This window comes from Lissotriton vulgaris, chromosome 7 (genome assembly GCF_964263255.1).
Source record: "Lissotriton vulgaris chromosome 7, aLisVul1.2, whole genome shotgun sequence".
NCBI lineage: Eukaryota > Metazoa > Chordata > Amphibia > Caudata > Salamandridae > Lissotriton > Lissotriton vulgaris.
This window is the reverse complement of record NC_141695.1, coordinates 1,501,306,216-1,501,326,015: the sequence shown is the minus strand read 5'-3', so window position 1 is coordinate 1,501,326,015 and position 19,800 is coordinate 1,501,306,216. Positions and strand designations below refer to the sequence as shown.

The following is a 19,800-nucleotide window of genomic DNA, read 5'->3' as shown; positions in this document are numbered from 1 at the left end:
GTGGGACCAAGCGACTGGAGATTGGGAGGATCGAATCATCCTATCTCAAGCAGCACTGTCCTCAATACAGTGGTGGACTCGCCCTCGGAATGTCTTGCAGGGAGTCCCTTTTCAGCAGCCTCTTCCTTCGATGTCTGTGATAACGGACGCATCTCTGGAAGGTTGGGGTGCTCACATGGGTCGTCTTCAGATTCAGGGTCGCTGGTCGACCAACCTTCAGACATACCATATCAACATGCTGGAACTTCGAGCAGTACATCTGGCGCTCAAAGCGTTCCTTCCAGCAATCACAACGGACAAGATCTTGGTTCAGACGGACAACACTACAACAATGTTCTATCTGAACAAGCAGGGAGGAACACGGTCTCGCCCTCTGTCTCAGGAGGCCCAAGCCATATGGCACTGGCTTCTGGCTCGGGGACTGTCGGTGGTGGCAGTACACCTTCCAGGCGAGCTAAACACAAAGGCGGACGCACTCAGCAGGCACTTCGAAGATCAGCCAGACTGGGTGCTAAACGACGAAGTAGTCGAAGAACTCTTCCGTTGCTGGGGCCGTCCAGACATAGATTTATTCGCGGACGACGAAAACGCCAAATGCCACGCCTTCGCGTCCAGGTTCCACCGACCAGGGACACAAGGGAACGCTCTCCTGCTGGAGTGGACAGGAATGTTCGCCTATGCGTTTCCTCCTCTGGCTCTGATTCCGAAGGTGGTGGCCAAGCTCATCAGATCGAGCATGGACATGATCCTAGTTGCTCCGGATTGGCCGCGACAATGGTGGTATCCAGACCTATTACATCTGTCGCTGTGTCCACACAGACGTCTGCCATGCAGACCAGACCTGTTGAGCAAAATGAACGGGAGGATCCTGCATCCCAACCTCCCGTCACTGAACCTGACTGCATGGCTCCTGAGGTCTTGCAATACGGACACTTAAATCTGCCTCCAGAATGTATGAATATTTTAAAAGAGGCAAAGAGGCCTTCCACTAGGGCGTCTTATGCATTCAAGTGGAAGAGATTTTTCATTTGGTGTAGGGACCATGGCTTTGATCCCACCACAGGACAAGAAGAGGTAGTCCTCCCTTACCTCCTTTACTTAGCGACATCAGGGTTGAAATACGCTTCTATCAGGGTTCACCTATCTGCCATAGTAGCGTACAGAAAATCACCTACACAAACGTCGTTTTTTCAGGTCCCAGTGGTTAAGGATTTCCTTCAGGGATTGAAGAAGGTCTATCCCCCTGTGAGAAATCCTTCTCCTCCCTGGGAGTTGAACCTGGTTCTCTCCAGGCTGATGTCTGCACCGTTTGAACCTATACACAAGGCCTCCTTGCAGCATCTCACTTGGAAGGCGGCCTTCTTGGTGGCATTAACCTCTGCTCGCAGGGTTAGCGAGATTCAAGCACTCTGCACCAAGGAACCCTACACGGTGTTTCACCACAACAGAGTGGTAATGAGAGCTCACCCCTCTTTCCTTCCAAAAGTGGTATCGGATTTTCATATAAACCAAACGATTACCCTTCCTTCGTTCTTTCCTAACCCATCGACCCCAGCTGAGAGGTCGTTGCACTCGTTAGATCTTAAACGGGTGCTAAAGTTTTACCTAGAAAGAACAAAGGGCACCAGAAAGACAGACCAACTCTTTGTCAATTATGGGTCAATGAGGACCGGGTTTGCAGCAGCCAAGAGGTCCATCTCCAGATGGATTGTCATGTATCAAACTAGCATACCAGCTGGCTGGCAAACCTTTGTTACAATCACCCAAAGCTCATTCCACTAGAGGGAAGGCAGCCACAACAGCATTTTTACATGACATTCCCATGTCAGAAATTTGCAAGGCTGCGACATGGAAATCAGTCCATACCTTTACAAGGCATTATTGCCTAGAGTCTGATTCCAGAGCGGATTCTCAAGTAGGGCAAGCCTCCTTGAGAAACCTATTTGGGTAGAATAAGGCCTACTGTTTGGGCCTACGAATGTGAATGTTACCTGTTGATTCCTTTGCCCGCAGGGATGAGGTGAGGCTCGCTACTCTATTCTAATGCTTATGACTATTGATGAGGATCCCCTGGAAGAGAAGGATTAGTTACTTACCTGTAATCCTAGTTCTCTTCCAGGGGTATCCTCATCAAAGTCATAAGCAACCCTCCCGCCTCCCCGGGCAAAGGACTTTGTTTATTAAGTAGGAGATGTTTTAACCTGTTATTACCATGGTTTTGTTTTCAGTCTCCGAAAAGAGCAACTGACCTAACTGTAACCCCTGAGGCATGATGGGAAGCTAGGGGCAGAGGTGCCTTAAAGGCACAGCGTCAGTTTTGGTACATGCAGCCACAGGGTTAGCTTTTCAGTCTTTTTAGACTGGGTATTTGCAATGCAGCCTGGGAGCTGTATATGCTTACAGTGTCTTATAAGAATTTCTGCTGTTTTCTAAGCATTAAAACAGTTTCTAAACAAGCATTGGTGTTGTTTATCATGTTTCTAATGCTAATACACATGTATGGTGGAAATTCTTCACAGCATATTCCAGCTCTACTGTTTTATTTGGCTGCAATTGCTTATTTTTATATATATATATTTATATATATATGTATATGTATATGTGGGGCACATATAATATATTGTTTCCGGGGTCCCGCGCATGGGCGGGAATATTCTAATGCTTATGACTTTGATGAGGATACCCCTGGAAGAGAACTAGGATTACAGGTAAGTAACTAATCCATCTCCCTTATTCAAAACGTTAAACACACCTCCAGTCCTGGAAAAAATGGATTTTTCTTATCTTTGAGATTTTCTGAGTTATGAAGCCAGGACCAATTTACATCACTAACTGCCAAAGTCACAACAGCACCCTTATTCCACACGTAACTTTTCCCACTTGGATAGCTATCAAAAATATCTATGTAAGAAACCATATTTTGAATATACATTTCTTTTTTTCTAACTTCAAGTATCTGATGTACCACAGCAGTATTTTCCAACGAGGATGCTCCTCCTGGATAGTTATTGACTTGTGTGTAGAAAGGCTTTCAGGGTCTCCTCTAACTGCACTCTCACCAACAGCTACCTCAGAGTGGCCGATCCCCGCTTCCCCTTCTTGCCTGTGGTTCTGACTTTAAAGCAACGATCGTTACCTGCCTCCGAGCTAAATAATGCTATTTGCACACGAGTGTGCCAGCACCAATCACTTCCCTTTGTCCTTCACCAAGTCCGTTGTCTTTTGTAAGTTTCATTCCTTTAATAACATTTTCAGACTGAAGACCTCACTTCGCTGTTGACCTATGTGTACAGTAGGATGTAAAATGATGAATGTTCACACATTAAGTCCGAATATGTCTCCAATGTAATTAATTCTTTATGATAGGCGCGAAATTTAAAGAATTAATGCTAAATATTATTTAATACCACTGTCTTTAGCTCATTTAATGGCTGCCATGTATCATATTTTAGACCGTAAATTATTCAAAAGGCACCTGTGAAATTGATCGACACCTGACAAAGAAAATATTTGACTTGCGTTTTCTGTCTCTGATAATGGGTAAAAAACTGTTAGTTGACCTAGTAAAACATGTTTTGTTTATTTTGTAAGGAAAATACCCCCAGTATATATTACGCAACATTGGACATTTGGTTGTGCTTTTAGAAAGCATAATATTATACCAAAATGCATTTTTTGTATGTTTACCTGTATTGAATATTAATCAGAAAGTGTTATGTTTATGAATTTTCTAAGGGTTTGTGCGTAGAAATATGACTTTCCTTGAACATTTTAAATGTAATCCTCTTATGTTTATTCGCCATCGCCTAGACATTTGTTTTGCTTGCTCACTGTTTGCAGTTACTTCCTGTTGGGCTTACATTCAGTGTCTGTTCTGCTGTCAGGTTACAGTTAGTGATATGGATGACAGCACCAGTTCAGATTTGATAGGGGAGTTCTCATGTACCACCGTCAAGCTGCTTGAAGCCAAAGACCAAGTGGTGAGCTATTGTTATTTTCCTCCATTAAATGTCTCTCCGTTGCCTGCTGTCTTTTTTTCAGGTGCATTGTACTGATTATGATAGCGATGGGTCACATGACTTGATAGGCACATTTGAAACTAACTTGTCTCAGCTGCAGAAAGCAAGTGGAAGCTCGCCGGTGAGCTGTTTCTTTTTCGTTTTTCATCTGTTTTAGCAAATGAATAGCTAATTACTGCTTGCTTTGAAATTCTGCTACCTCAATGTTTGTCTTGGCTCATGCTTTTAATTGCATTATGAATATTTAACATTCACAATTAAAATAGTTAAATCGGTTTTAATGTTAACTTGTTCCATCATACCAAACCTGCTTTCAAAAAATACTAACTGAGTATCCACTAGAGTCTGTAACTCCATAATCAATGGCATGGCCTTAAGACTAAACCTGTGGAATTACCCTTTTAATTATTTGATTCAGTGCATGCCCGGTGATGGTGGGGTATTTTAAATGCAGGCTTTTTTGTAAAAATGTTACAATGTATTTGTGAGTTTTGGAGCCCACATGAAGGTGAAAAGGACTGCTTAAACAGAACACTGCGGGTCAGCTTATACTAGGGTTCATAGTCACTGATGTTTCCTTTATATTGGACTATTCTGAGTAAAATGAACACTAATCGCCCTTTGGAGCTTTGGCAGCAAGACCGAAAAGGATCAACACTAACCATGGTAACATAGTTAGGTAGCTGACCAATTATTCCCAGCTAATTTTCTTAACCCTGCTCAGTGTGTGCAATGGCCCATCCCAAAAAACTTAAATAGTTTTTCTCCAAAATAAACAGTACTGTAAATAGTAACTTATTACCAAATATCATCAACAACGTAACTAAAACACAAACTAAAGTATTTAGAAGAAGAAATTAAATAGGCCCAACATATGCACTGCGAGCAATTGGCGAGTCTTAATTTTTTGTAAGGTACAATGACCAGAAAGATAATTTTGCAAATGGAGTCTCCGGTTGCTCACGATTCTGGTTATATGTATGGTTTCTATGGAACTTCTTTTAGATACTTTAGTTGATGTGTTCTTTGTAAATTGCTGATGATTTTTAGTATACAAGTTACCATTTATATTACGTATTTCTGTAAATCCTCATTTGTGTTTTTTCATTGTTTGCATTTTTGTAAATAATGCTAAAAGGGCAGTGACTTTTAGTATTAGTCTCATCCATATTTGGCAGTACCTTTTTGATTTGATCTTTCTTAACAGAGGTTTTTTGAAAAGCTTTAAAAGCTATCTTTTAATCTATTTTTGTGATGCAAGTATTATTAACAGAGAGCCAGAAGTAACAGAAGTATAGGTTTTACTTTCATTGGTTTAGAATGAAACACCAGTGCACAACCATCTGACAGTAACTTTCATTTAAAAACCTACTCGAACAGTGGTCACCTCTGCTATGTCTCATTAAGTTTCATATACGCATAGTACAAGAAATTGTGTGAAGTTTTACAATAAATGGTCCCAAAAGGAAGACATACTCAGATTGTGAGAGTTGGATATAAGGCACAAACGCAATGAACCGTTTACTATAATAAATTGAATATTGGACTTAGCTTTGACATATATAGGTCAAGGGATATGTTTGCTTTTTACAGCAAAATGCCACAGGAACAAAACACCCCGATGACTTTCTATAACCCTAAAATGTTTCATAGGACTGCATCATTTAATGAATAATGCTAAAATCCAATGCATGATCACCCTTTGAATTTGCCAAGCGTTGGGTGATTTTAAAAATATTGCTCTGTTCAGAAAGTCTGTCTTTGTATAGAGCAGTGATCTGCTGGTTAATGCCCTTGCCAGTGAAGGTCTGCACATTTTATTGCAAGTATTACTCTGTGTTTAAATCGTATACTGCAAAGCAACACAACCTTTTTATTCGACTTAGTTACTCAGGATGATTTAGTGTAGTGCATTATTTGTTGTACACTATGAAGACAACATGCTTAAGACCACAAAAGGGTAGGCGGATTTTTTTCTCTCCTTAAATGTCTTCCAAAGTCCTTTGACTGTCTACAGTTGCTAAACAACATTGAAAACATTTGCTGTTGAGTTATTGAGAATTTGAAATATAATGCTGCAGTGCCCATTTAGATGATATTGGCACATAGCTCCTTTAGTTTAATTAGTACATGTGGCAAACGGGAGCACAATATATTTAACCAGCGTGTGATCTGCAAAGCATATATCTTCAATTATAAAGTATTTAAATCCAATGTTTACGCAACAAAAACAAATCTTATTTAAATGCAAAGATCAAAATATTATACATTTCCACATAAATTGGACAGCCAGTAATGACTATAGCCAACAATTGTTTGTGGCTCACAAGTTTTTTGTATATACTGTAAGGCTTTCCTCTGAACTTGTGTTAATATTATTATATGCTAGTTGGGTTACTGACTGGATGGATTGTAGCAAAGTAGGTCCATAGGACTTACCACTATCTCTCTATAAATCCTGACTGCTTTACATTTTGGTGGTATCATATTACCTTTTAAGGCAATGCTTGGCCTGGAGCTAATGGTTTCACTGTATTTTATTTTAATTTGATTTCTTGCCCTTATCAAAATCCCAATTCACAATTTGTCATTTTAGAATCGCAACAATTTTACTTGCTGTTGTTTTATCCCACTAAAACTTGCTAGGGAGCCATCATAAATAGTCAAAGGCAAAAAGGAAATTCATAGAATGAAGAAACTAAAACTGTTGCACTTTTAACCGGAATTTACTAATTCTTGCTTTTGGGGTTTCCAATCTGTGTTTGTGGCATCTGGAGCGTAACACTTATTTGCTTTACTCAAATACGTTTCTTTTTGCAGGTTGAGTTTGACTGTATTCACCCTGAGAAGAAGAAAAAAAAGAAAAGCTACAAAAATTCAGGAATTGTTCGAGTGAAATCCTGCAAGGTATTGATTGTTTTCTGGTACTCGTTTATTTGGACATATTTCAACTTCCTGACTATGTTCTAACTTGTGCTTTTTGGTCTGTTGCAGATTGAAACTGAATATTCCTTTTTAGATTTTGTCATGGGCGGCTGCCAGATCAACTTCACGGTAAGATTTTTTATGTTGGTAAAAATGTTTGGATGTGGTGGAACCAATTTATTTACAATTCAGATGTGCTTAGATGCATGTAATGTTTGATGAAGCGTGCTATTCTTTCTGTTTTCTTAAACAACTCTGATTGTGTTCTTGCTGTATAAGTAATTCCCACTAATCTGCTGCAGTTCTTCATAGCTAAAAATATGCATAAACAGGATTTCAAAAACATTTGCTTGTATTCACATTATGTAAAAGGTCTTTTGCTGTTTCCCTTTTCTTTTAACCAGGTTGTTTTGAGGCTGTCACTAACATGGCAGTGGAAATCGGAGGCCCACGATCCAGTTATTGCCCTTCTGTTCATAAGAGCCTTCCGTATGCTTTCCCTGCTTTAATTTTTCGGTGTTTCTGCTTTCTTGTGCATGCTCTGTCTTTACGCCAGCCTTGCATGATTTTTTAAGTGTTGTGTTTGTGTGTGCAAAATACTTTATAATTTCAAATGCATTTCTTGTTCTAGGTTTTGATCATTTTAACTCCAAGAATATTTGAACAACAGTGTGGTAATAGCTTTGTTGTCAATGAGCAGGGCTTCAAAAAGCATGACACCCAAAGCAGGCAAAATCAAAACCTCCATGAAAGATATTTTAGTTTAGTTGTTGACAACATGAAAGCTGTTGAATCAAAACATTGGTTTAATAAGTCCGTAACCTTGTAGAGTCTTCTTGGGGATTTGGATAGTGAACTTTTGTAGCCCATTGAGACTAACCTTCCAGTTATTCTTTTTATGTTCATCATTGAGATAAAGATTGCACCATGAATTTATGGAAGATACAAGTGCTGGAAAACATTTTCATTTCACTAGCCAGTAAATCTCCAACATTGGATTTTCCTTATATTATGGATCCCTTTCCACACTCCGCATTTGGTGCATTTAATTTTATGCGCCTGGGTACTCCTCTTTGACTTCCGTGCATTATTCTAAGCGTGACATAAATATAATGCGCCATATGAGAGAAGTTTGGCCTTGGTAAAATGGCTAAGCTAACTTGTCATGTAGTCTGTCTCTCGCCCATTTCTGACTTAATACTAGCAGCATTCTCTACGTGCCAGGGAATCCTACTTCTCATCATCCTGTTTGCCACAATCCTGTTTCTCAGTGTCCTTGTATATTTTCTTCTTGGCACTGGCCTGTGTAGCATTTTCGCTCCCTTTATATTTACATTCCTCATGGATTAGTACTAAGCTATAAAATCTATCTTCTCAAGAGAGCACAGAATATTTTCAGTTGGAATTTGAGTCTTGGGGATAACGGGATAACATTGCCAAAACAAGCATTTACAATGCAATGGTTTCGGCATTGTTAAAGTTAGACCTATTGGCATTGCTCATGACATTATTTTTATTTGTTTTTCTTTTTAAAACAAAGGAGGAAGAGAAACAGATACACACACAGGCAGAGGAAACACACACAAACTTCAACAAGCACACCTTTCAACATATGGGTTCACATGCACCAACGTTGGCATAAGGACCGCGCTCATGCACGTAAAAGCATTTCAAAATCCCAAACAACCCCAACACAGTAGTAAAACAACCAATGCAAGCGTGCATTCCGTAGCACACATTACGTGCAGGCACACACCATAGCACTGACGCCACACACACTGGTAAAAGTGAACTCGTGCTTGCAGGTGGCACCCACCGGCACTCATTTGTCAGGAGCGAACCTTACTTTTCCTCAGCATACATTTATCCACAGTAAGAGAGAGAGATATACAAAAAGAGCAAACAAGAGGAAGAGGGGTAAAAAAGTTATAAAAGGGTTAATCAGGAATGAAAAGAACAGGAAAGAGTGAGATGAAGAGGCAGGGGGCAGCTGGTGGATTAAAGAGGCCCGAGGTATACAGCGCCCGACCTCTGATAGAGCCGTCCGTGAGCTTATGAATATGTCTGGGTCCAAACTGGGATGACGTGGCGAGCAAAATAACAATGGATTAAACCCAGATTTGTGACTGGGGGTCCGAAGAGTTTCAGTGCTCCAACCATCATCTCCGGGTGTTTGCTTTGTTCGCCCTAAGTTGGCAGGGCTTTCCCAGACGTGGATCCCTTACTCACTCTGCCATTGGATTCAAGCTATCCTGGCTGAGGGGTGTTAGCACCAAACTTGTCCCAGGATGCTTGTTTCCGGTCCAGGGAAGATCTGGCTTGGCAGTTCGTGCTGGACTGTGTTCCCACGAAGGGACCGGGTCAAGACTGATTTGCATATGGATGGGTCTGAACTGGGTGTGGCAAAGCAAGCTAAATAACGATGATAGATTCAACCCAGATCTTTTACTGGGGGTGAGTGTCTGAAAAGTTTCACCGCTCCGTCCATCTCCTTGTGTTTGCCTAACACTGATCTGTGAATGAGGGTGAGAGTTTGAAAACTTTGAACACACTGTCCATTATTTTATTTTGTGATGTTGCTTGTGGACCATGCCAGCTGGCACATGCAGGTGTTAAGAGAGACTGCTAAAGACGTGCAGTGGTGGCTGCTGGTCCATAGTTGAACCAGCGGCACACCCGATCATGACAGATGCATCGTTACTGAGTTGAAGGGGTCATCTGGGAGAGGTAGAGCTCAGGATTCTCTTCTCCAGCAGAAGCTCGCCTCCACATCAATTTGTGATTCTCTCTGGGGACTGATGGTGTGCTTACAGACAATAGGACTGCCATGCGGTACTGCAATAGAGTAGTGTGGAGTTGTGGGCTTGATGACAGCAGGCTCTACGTCTCTTAAGAGGCTGACAACTCTGCAACTCCTTAACCCAACCTCCATTTCCACGAACCGGTGCACCTGTTTGAGAACAAGATTCATTCAAGTGACACTAATGGAACTGGTTAAAAATGATTGACCAACAACAGGCTCCACCTCTCAGGACTACTGCCTGCTCCATTCACTCCGTCCTTCGTCAGGTGGGCTTGTAGGTAGCTTGATCACCCGATCACTGTGAACGCAGGTTGCACATAACACTAATTTTCACTTTTCCTCCAATTAAATATTTTTCAAGATCATTTAAGATAAATAGTTCCCTTTTATAAAATGTGTTTGAGAAAGAGACTAAGCTGTAGAAAAAGACTTAACTGTTAAGAAAATCTAGCCAATCTTAGGCAGAAACATCCACAGGTAACGTGGATTGCAATAACGTTTGTTTGTTATGCTGAGTTGTGTTAGCAGTTGGTAATCCTGTCAATACAACGATTGAATAATGCTGAAGCCCAGATAGAGATTGGTGAGCTAGATATGGGATCACAGCCACTGTTTGAACCTTTAATGACCAAAGCGTGCCAATCAGATAGCAAATTATCATTTCATTTGTAGCTCCAATATTGTCTTACACTAAGTTGTTTTGCTTCTTTTATAACATCCGTACGGTTTTGAGGGCAGATGGGGTCGGGATATAGGACTGTAGGTAATGAGCTAATGACTTGATTTTTTTTTTTGATCAAATTTATTTTTATTGGGTTCAATCAAGCAGTGCAATACAACATGCAATTCAATAAGACTTCACATTACTTCCCCCTCTCGTTGCGGCTCGGATACCCAGAGTTCCGGGCTCCCTCGACGGCCGTTGTGCGTCCATGTAAGCGTGTACATGGGGAACCTGAATGGTCATTGAGAGCTAGAACCTCGTTATTCCCGTCCTACCCTTGACCCGCCCTAACCCCAACTACCCTTCCCCTCCCAAGCCCAGCCGCCCCATCCCCCCACCCCTCGGTGTGTTTAAATTCGCCAAAGTCTGAAGGGGCCTAGGCTAGGCCTAATGTGTCTCCTCGCCCGTCTTGTCGCGGAATTCGTCCGATAGTCTGAGCACCCTGAGGTATTTAGGGCATGTGAGCTCCGTGAATTCTTGGGTAAGCAGGGTGAGTAGTGGATGCCATATGTCTTTGAATGTGTCAGACGTTTGTGTAAGTGATGCTTGAATCCTTTCCATCCCCATTATGTACCATAATCGATGCAACCACCCCGTGTGTGTGTGGGTTTCCTCGGCGTGCCCCATAAAGAGAGTATGTGCTGTGTTGCGGCTCCCAGTGCCAGTCCCATCTGTTTTCCCCTGATGGATTTGAGGGGGAACGTAAGTTTGTTGGGGAGGCCGAGGATTGTGTATGCAGGGAAGCGGGGGAGTTCTGTCTCGAAATGTGTGTCTACGTCCTTGAGCACTCCCTCCCAGTAGTCTTGCACTTCCGCGCATTCCCATAGTATGTGGATCATGGTCCCACTTTGTCCGCACCCCCTCCAACATGTCTGGTCTCGCCGTGGATTCCCCTGGTGTAAGCGTTCCGGTGTCAGATGCCAGTAATAGGCCACTTTCACCTCCGATTCCTTGCTGCCTGTGTTTCTAGCTGTGTGGTGTGCCCGGTAGTATATTTCCTGCCACTCTTTGTCAGAAAGTGTCCGTCCTAATTCCTTCTCCCACCTCCTCTGACCCGCTGATCTCGTTGTAAGCGGGGTGGGGGCTAGTATTTTATATAGGTCTGAGATGGCCTTTGTGTCCTTGGATTTAGTGAGGAGCCATTTCTCGAACGGGATGAGGGCCCGATCTACTAGAGGTTCTACGTCTTTGTGTGAGCCAGTGCCTTAGCTGAAAGTACTGGAAGCGATGTGGCTTGTCCAGTCCATATTGCTCTGTCATCGTGTCTAACGTCATGAAGCCTTTCAAGTCGAACAAGTGTCCCGTGGAGCAGTGTTCTATTTGTCGCCACTGGCGAAAGGAGCCAGGGACCATCCCAGGTGGGAACGCCTGGTTATCCAACAGGGGAGTCATTGGTGACGGAAAGGATGTCAGACCCTTATGGGCCGCCACTGCGTCCCATTCCTGGAGAAGCGTTTTGGTGATGGGCGACTTCTTAAGGTAGGTTGGCCTGTCCGGCCGTGACAGGAAGGGGACCCTCCACAGCGGCATACCCGCCATCGCTCTGTCCTGAAAAAGCCAACATTTTTCTGATAATGGCCAGGACCATTCCAGGAGATCTCATCTGTGCTGCTTGAAAATAGCGCTTCAAATCAGGCACCCCTAGTCCCCCTTCCTCTGTCGTTCCAGTAACCAAATCGCGCCGCAGTCTGGGGCGTTTGTTTGCCCAGACGAACCGTAATATGGTGTCTTGTAACTTTTTAAGCATGCCCAAGGGGGGGGTGACCGGAATGGTCTGAAACAGGTAGAGTATCTTTGGCAGCAGAGTCATCTTGACAGCGGCAACGCGGCCCAGCCATGAGAGCGGTTGTAGCCGCCATCTTGATACGTCTCCTTGTATGCGTGTCTGGCTGTGGAGGGAGTTAGCTCTATTCCCAGATAGGGAATAGTAGTGTGCACGGCCAATTCCCCTATGGGGAGCGTTCCTCTGTGGGCCTGGCGTGTATTACTGCCCAACGGGAGAATGACGGATTTACCCACATTCATCTTAATGCCAGAGACCGCCCGAACCGTTCCATCTCCGTCAGGAATGCTGGAATAGAGATCCTGGGGCTGTCCAGTGCCACCAAGATGTCGTCCGCATAGAGACTAATGGTCTGCTCCTCCCCTCCGATTTTGACGCCTAAGATATTTCTATTCCGAACGTGCTGGGCAAACGGCTCGATATAGAGGGCGAACAGAAGAGGAGAGAGCGGGCAGCCCTGTCGTGTGCCCCGCTGAATTTCGAATGAGTCGGAGCTAGTCCCATTGACTTTGACCGTTGCTCTTGGGGACTCGTAACAGCTGGCCACCCAGGCTCGGAACCTATCTCCTAGGCTGAATCTCGCCAGGGTGTTATTCATATATTGCCAATCCACCCTGTCGAACACTTTTTCAGCGTCCACTGACAGTAAAGCCGCGTCGGAGGCGTTAAAGTGTGCCTTGTCTATGACATGCATCAGACGTTTAGTGTTGTCCGCTCCCTGCCTGGTGGGTACAAAGCCCGCTTGATCCGGTTCTATAATTCCCGGTAAGCAGGGGGCGAGTCGTGTCGCCAAGATCCCGATGAACAACTTCAGGTCCACGTTAAGGAGTGATATCGGCCTGTATGCCGCACATTTAGTTTATCTTTACCTGGTTTTGGCAAAACAATAATGTCGGCCTCCAGCATCTCCCTCGGGATTGAACCTGGGCCTTGAAAGGAGTTAAAAAGTTTTGTCAAAACCGGTGCTAATAGAGGGCAGAACTTTTTATAGAGGCCGGCCGAGAAGCCATCTGGCCCAGGTGCTTTTAGCGGTTTAAGTCTCGCTATCGCCGGTATTACCTTATCTAGGCGTATCGGGGCTTCCAATGCTTGGGCGCTAACCTCATTTATGGCCGTAACGTCTGCGGTCTCCAGGTACTCAGACCCCTGTCCGCGATCCACATCCGGGTCTGCCGTGTAGAGCTTGGCATAGAAGGCCCTAAAGGCCTTTGCTATATGTTCATCCTCCGTATCCTCGTCCCCACCCTCCTCGTGAATGAGAGGGATCCTAGAGCGGATTGTTTTAGCTTTCAGTTTGCTAGCCAACAGGCGGCCGGTCTTGTCCCCCCCCCCCCCCCCCACATAATATGTGTGGCGGAGGCAGAGTTCAGCATACTCCGCCCGGTCCAAAGCTGTGCTCTGGCCGCCTTCAGTTTCCGCCAGATTCTCGGGGCCCCCGTTCGGCAGTGAACCCTTTCCAGTGACGGCACTTGTTCCGCCAGTTCCCTGCGTCGTTCTTTGCGTTCGTTGTCTGCCGCGGTAATTGCCATTATTCTCCCCCCCCCCCCCCCTCAAAACCGCTTTGAGCGCTCCCCAGACTGTCGCCTGGCTCACCTCCCCCGTGTCGTTCCTGCTTAAGTACTCGGTGATACATTGGGACAGTTGCTTCGTGACCTCTTTGCGAGTGAGTATATTTTCCCTAAGGCGCCATCTGCCCCTGTGGGGACGCGTGTGCGGGACCTTCAGTCGGAGGACTACTGCGTCGTGGTCTGACAGTGCTGCCGGGGTGACTTCCACCCCTTCCACCATGGGAGTCAGGTCAGTGGATCCAATAAAGTGGTCCAATCTGGCATATGTGTGGTGCATGTGAGAGTAAAAAGTGTACCCTGTAGCTATGTGGTGTTTCACGCGCCATACATCAACCAACCCCCTATCTGCAAGCCATTGTGCCCCGGCTGTGGAGAGGGCCCCTGTGTCACCAAATCGTCGCCCCGATCTATCCACCTCATTGTTCATGACCAAGTTCAGGTCTCCCCCTAGCAATATGTGTCTGGTGTCCCCGGTTAGTGCCTCGGAGAGCGCCCCCTTAAGAAAGGCCTCTTGCTTGGAATTAGGTGCATAGAGTAACCCCACCGTGAACATCATAGCACCAATCTGCACTGTGTGGACCAGCAATCTGCCCTTGATTTCCGTCACCTTGTCCCCTAGCCGTCCCTTAAAATGCTTTGCCACTAGAATGTGGCTACCCCTGCCTTTTCCTCATTAGTGGAGGAGTAGTATTGGTGCGGGAAGGCCCTAGATTTCATACGATGCCAGTCCTTGGCCAGCAAATGAGTCTCCTAGAGAAGACAAATGTCCGCCCCTGAATTTTCCAGGAAAGAAAGGAGTGTCCTCCTTTTAACTGGGTTGTTGAGCCCCTTTACGTTAAGGGTGAGAATTTGGACGAGCCCCTCAACCATTGGGTAATGGGTGCGCTACCTGCTGATCTTGCGGCCTAGCGCCGCCCCATATCCTCTTATGTAACCCCTGATCAAATCGAACACACCGAGACCCTGGTCTCCCCTCCACCCACCCCACCCCCCCTGCCCCAACCCCAACTGTGAAACCCCAACTGGTGAACATTGTCCCAGGCCTCTCCTCCAACAGTCCAGGCCTGTGGTTCATTTTCTGGTAGTGGGAAAGCGTGTCCATGGCGAGCCTCAGGCTCTCCGTCCCGCCCCCCCCGGCAGTGCTATATAGAGGCTATGTTGCCCCTCCTCTCTATTGTGCTCAATGGCCGGCGTTAGTGTCCTTAGAAATCTCCTTTATAGCTGCTTCGTGTTCGTGCGCCATGGTCTCGGGATCCGGCCCGAACCCCTTCTTGGGCGAACGTCTGCGTCTCACTTGTTGCCATTCATCGCTCATCCGTTGTGAGGAGCTCGGTTGGGACGACCGTCGACCTGATTCGTACTCGGGAGCGTCTTCCTTATGTGGGATGCCCAGAACCTTGCACGTGTCTTTAAGTGAACGGAGCTGGTGGAGGGACCCTTTCCACTTAAAAATCAGTCTAAAGGGGTGGCCCCAGGAGTATGGGACCCCATTGTCCCTTAGGAAGGTAGTCGCCTTCTTGAATGCCCGCCTCTTTTGCAGGGTTATCGCAGACAGGCCTTGGAAAAGCTCCGGTGTGTGATCCCTGAAGGTGATGGGCTTCTGTTGACGAGCCGTCTTCAAGATACGTTCCTTGAGGGGATAGTCTGGCAGGAAAGCCAGAATGTCCGGCGGAGGGGCAGGCAACCGGCGCACCAGGCCCACCCTATGGGCCCTATTTATACGGATGTCACAATCTGCGCTTTCCCCTAGTATTTCGCGGAACATATCTTGCAGGTACGCCGTGATGTCTCCTCCTTCCGCTTTGGGTGGTACGTTGCGGACTCGTATGTTGCGTCTGGAGCGGTTCTCCAGGTCCTCTGTGTGTGTCTGAAGGTCCATTTGCTGTTCATGGAGCCTGATGATTTCTTGTTGAAGGAGTTCCACCTCCCCGCACCTGGACTGCTCCGAGTTTTCAACTGCCGCCACCCTTTCCCCTAGGTCATCTATGTCTCGCCGTAGTTCTTTATAGCCTCCCGCCATATCCTGCCTCAGAGTTTGAATGTCCTCCCTCAGAGATGTGAACAGGCTTTCCATGAATGATTTTGTTGCCGGGGCCTCCCCTTCGTCCTTGTCTTTGTCTTGTGGATGAGCTTGTGGTGCCGGCTTGTCGGGGCTCCCCCTTTTGTGACCCTTTGGAGAGCATCTCATGGATGGTGCGCCCTCCCCTGCGGTTTGTGGAGGCCATGTTTGGTGTACCGCTGTTGAAGGGCAGCCCCGTCTCCTGTATCGACCCTCCGCTGGTCTGCGATGGAGCAGTGGTATCCCCACGGGTGTCGGCCGTTCGGTGGGGATGAGGCTCTAGTCCCACCTATTCCTGTCGTGCCAGTGGGTGATGTCCGATGGGGTCCGGCTTCTCCTTCTTGTCCCCGCGTCCACTCCGCGATGGCCTAGGCCCCATTGCTGTACTCCGCGTTGTCCCGGGGATTTGAGTGGGGGTTCTCTTGTCTATCTGTGCCTCCCTGTTCGCACGTGGCACCACTGGCCTGATGGTTTCCAGCTCGCCCCACCAGTCCTTGCACGTGGCTTGTCAGGCCTCCCTTCGGGTCCCTGCTGTGTCAGCGTTTGCTGCCGGGGGCTCGAAGTGTGCCCCCGAGGGTTGCTGCGCTTCCCTCTGTGCACCCTGCCTCGTCGCTTCGTTTTCCCTTGTTGGTCCGTTATCCTCGGCCTACAATCTCCCACTCAGTGTGTGGCTTGGGCCTTCTATGCGTCTCGCTGTCAGCTTTCTCTCCTCGGGAGGGCCGCGCAATTGGGCCTGCCGCTGAGGTAACCGCTGTGTGCCCCTGGCACCCGCTCTGCAGTAGCTGTCTCTTGTCGCCGGGACCTCCGCCGCCTTTTGCCGCTTGCCCTGGCTCGTCTCTCGGTCCTCCACCGCTAGGCCCCGCCGAGAGCCGCAGATGGCGGTCGGGTCTCGTCAGCACCGGGGGCTCGACGGCCGCCCCCCGAGTTGTCTCCCGCACTTGTTCAGGCTGCCCTTGCCTCACCTTCCGTGCTCTGGGCTGGCGCTGGGCTGCTCCGGTCGTCCCGGTCCCGGCCTCTGGCGTTGCTATTCGCCGGTTGGCGCCACCTTCCGCTACGCGGGCCGCTGCGCAAGCTATCGCGGCTAACCGTTGGCGGTCTGGCCTCCTCTGCTCCGGAGGCTCGATAGCCGCCCCCCGAGTCGCCTCTCTCACCAGGTCCGGCTACCCACACCTTACCTCTGTATCCCGGTTGGGCGCTGGGCTGCAACGGTCGTCCTGGTCCCGGCCTCCGGTGCTGCTACTCGCTGGTTGGCGCTGATTGGCGCCGCCGTCCTCTCCGCCGACCGCTGTGCCGGCTATCTCGGCTCGCCCACCCTGGGCTCCGCCGAGTCCCTGGTCAGCCTGGGTTCGCCCGTCTTGGTGCGGGGTTTCCGCCTCCCCGCCACACAGGGCGGCCCGCGGCGCTGCGTCCTCCGGCTGCTGGTAGGGGTGTTCGGCGTCCGCCAGATCGTCTCTCTGCCCTCGACCAGCGTAAATAAAGTCAGGCTCAGTGCTGGATCGCCTCCAGCGGCACCAAATCGTCAGAGGTGGGGAAATGCCGCGAAAATGTCGCCTTGGGGGTTTGGGACGAGGAGCCTCAGACGGTTGCGACTGCTCAGGCCGCCATCTTGGCCACGCCCCTAATTACTTGATTTTGAATCTAGCAGAGTTAACCTGCTTTGTGCGTAGCACTTGTGCAGCGAAGGTCAGTGTGCCAGATTGATTTGGTCACAGTTAGGGCTGAACACTTAACGCTCACGATTATAAGGAAGAGATTTATTGCTAAGAAATTTTGAAATCTGCCACCAAGCATTAAAAAAAATGTCTGGAAGCTGAGGTTTTGAGGGTGCTAATCTGCTTTAGAGGTTCCTAGAAGATGCAGTTGTCATTCAACTCTATTCAAGTATCTGAAAATATGTACAGAATTTGTGGCTGGAAGCTACATGGCTGTCTAAATATCTCTAGATAAATATTTCCAGATGGGCTACCATTGCAGGTCCCCTTACAGAATAAGCTAAAGGTAGACTTGGAAATCAATCTTTTACCTTTAGATAAAAGACGCTGTACATTACGTGTTCCTATTTGGATATGGAGCAATATAATCCGGAGCTCCCGATTACGTATCACACATGTTTGTTGTGAGGCTCTGGTAGCCAATAATTCTTAATAAAAATAAAGGACATGTTGGGCAGGATAGAGAGGATTAAGACGGCAAAGATAAGAGATGGGTCACACTTTTCAGTAAAGGGGTGTATGAATAAAGCAAATGGGGGGGAAAAAAATGTCAAAAGAAGAATCCAGAGAGCCCAAAGCAAATAAAGAGTAACTCAAAGTAACTACAGCGTGAAAAGAAAAAAAGCTAGGAAACATTGTGGTAAAGCATGCAATATGTGTGATTTTTTTTTTCTTCGAACCATGAACTTCTCTACACTCTCTGGAGAAATGTAGACTGCACCTCGAACATTTTTTGCTTATCTAGTAGCTTTGGAATCTGTTAATTTATTTGAGTTTTAATAAAAACAGATCTTTAGAATACATTGATGTGATAAAAAAAAAGCACATTCCTGTGACAGTTCCTTTCAGGGTTTTTTAAAGACTGTATTCTTAGAGTATCTTATGTTTAGACTGGATTCATTCAGAGTTGGGTTGGGGGTTGTGTACTTGAGGTACTAAATGCGGCTCTCATGTGCTTATCTTTTAACAGGTGGGCATAGATTTCACTGGTTCCAATGGAGATCCCAAATCGCAAGACTCTCTCCATTTTATCAGTCCAAACGGAGTCAATGAATACCTAACTGCCCTTTGGTGTGTGGGGAACGTCATCCAGGATTATGACACGTAAAGATTTCAAAATTTTACTTCCATGTGAAATATTTGTATTGCTGTGATCGCTTTATTTTTTCAGGTGGTCTCTTGAGATTTAGGGTAGTGCAGGAGAGGGGTTGTATGTATAGAGTGGTACGCAAGTGATTAAAAGAGTTCAGTGAGGTCATCATGTTTCATGTCTCAGTACTTATAGGGTCGGTGGCATTTCATCAGGACCAGGTTAATACCTACCCTACAGAGGATTGAAGACCAAGAGGTAGCCTAGGGTTTAAAATCTAGTTAGGTTAATACTGTACCTGCTGTGGTGCAGGATAGGAGATCCAATCCAGGAGCTGAGTCAGTGATACCCTTTAGGTAAGGCAGAGGACTGCGCCTTGCTGCATGGAGTAAAAGTGGACCTTGTGGTATATTAGTCAGGACTTGCCCTCCTCTGCCGACTTGCAGGCACCCGAGGCATGAAACACTCAACACTCTCTGAAGATATCAGTACATTATTACCTATGATAGCTCTGTTGGTTTTACTGTGTCAAGGGAACCACCGCTCCATTAAAATAATGTTTTTGGGGATCCCATGGACTCTTAATCACTTGCCCACCACCCTAAACATAAAACCGCTTACTTGCACTTGTCATGCAGCTTAAGATCAAAAGATCTCTGGTAAAGAGCCCCCATTGAGGCTCCCGTCTGGCATTGCAGCGCCAGCCCGTCTAGAAGCACCCTATGATGAAGCATGACACCATTTCAGGTGTGTGAGAGCACTTAAATCTGATCACTTGGATTCTCATCCTCAGGACCCCTCTGATCATCCCATCGGATCCACCTGCTAGTGCTCTCCCATCCCCTCCAATGAGGAACTGCACCACTCTTAAAAAAAATTCTACTTAAAAGCATGGCTGCTGGACCTGTCTAAACCGCACCTTGTCCATCCCTTGTTTCTATTCTTATCAGATCCCCATTACATGAGCATTATGCCTGATCACAATCCTTTAGCTTGCAACTCCTGTACCTCTTTGCATCTGAAAACCATCAGACAGCGGAAAGCCTAGGTGTTTCTAGCTCCAATCTTAAGGAGACTTAAAAAACAGCACCTCTCCCCTCCTTCAGGTAACAACCTC

General features: G+C 46.5%; 1 protein-coding gene across 16 annotated transcripts in view; it reads left to right on the top strand.

Moving 5' to 3' along the window:
- Window positions 1-19,800, top strand: part of CPNE1 (copine 1) — a 662,572-nt gene that overhangs the window by 438,404 nt on the left and 204,368 nt on the right. For 10 of the 16 annotated variants that reach the window (XM_086932333.1, XM_086932337.1, XM_086932335.1 and 7 more), the window contains 4 exons: window positions 4,042-4,140; window positions 6,840-6,926; window positions 7,014-7,073; window positions 18,564-18,697. In XM_086932333.1, the coding sequence (XP_086788459.1) occupies window positions 4,042-4,140; window positions 6,840-6,926; window positions 7,014-7,073; window positions 18,564-18,697 (380 nt within the window). Of the gene's footprint in view, window positions 1-3,884; window positions 3,981-4,041; window positions 4,141-6,839; window positions 6,927-7,013; window positions 7,074-18,563; window positions 18,698-19,800 lie in introns of all 16 variants that reach the window. The other 6 variants (XM_086932339.1, XM_086932343.1, XM_086932341.1 and 3 more) reach the window with 1 other exon arrangement.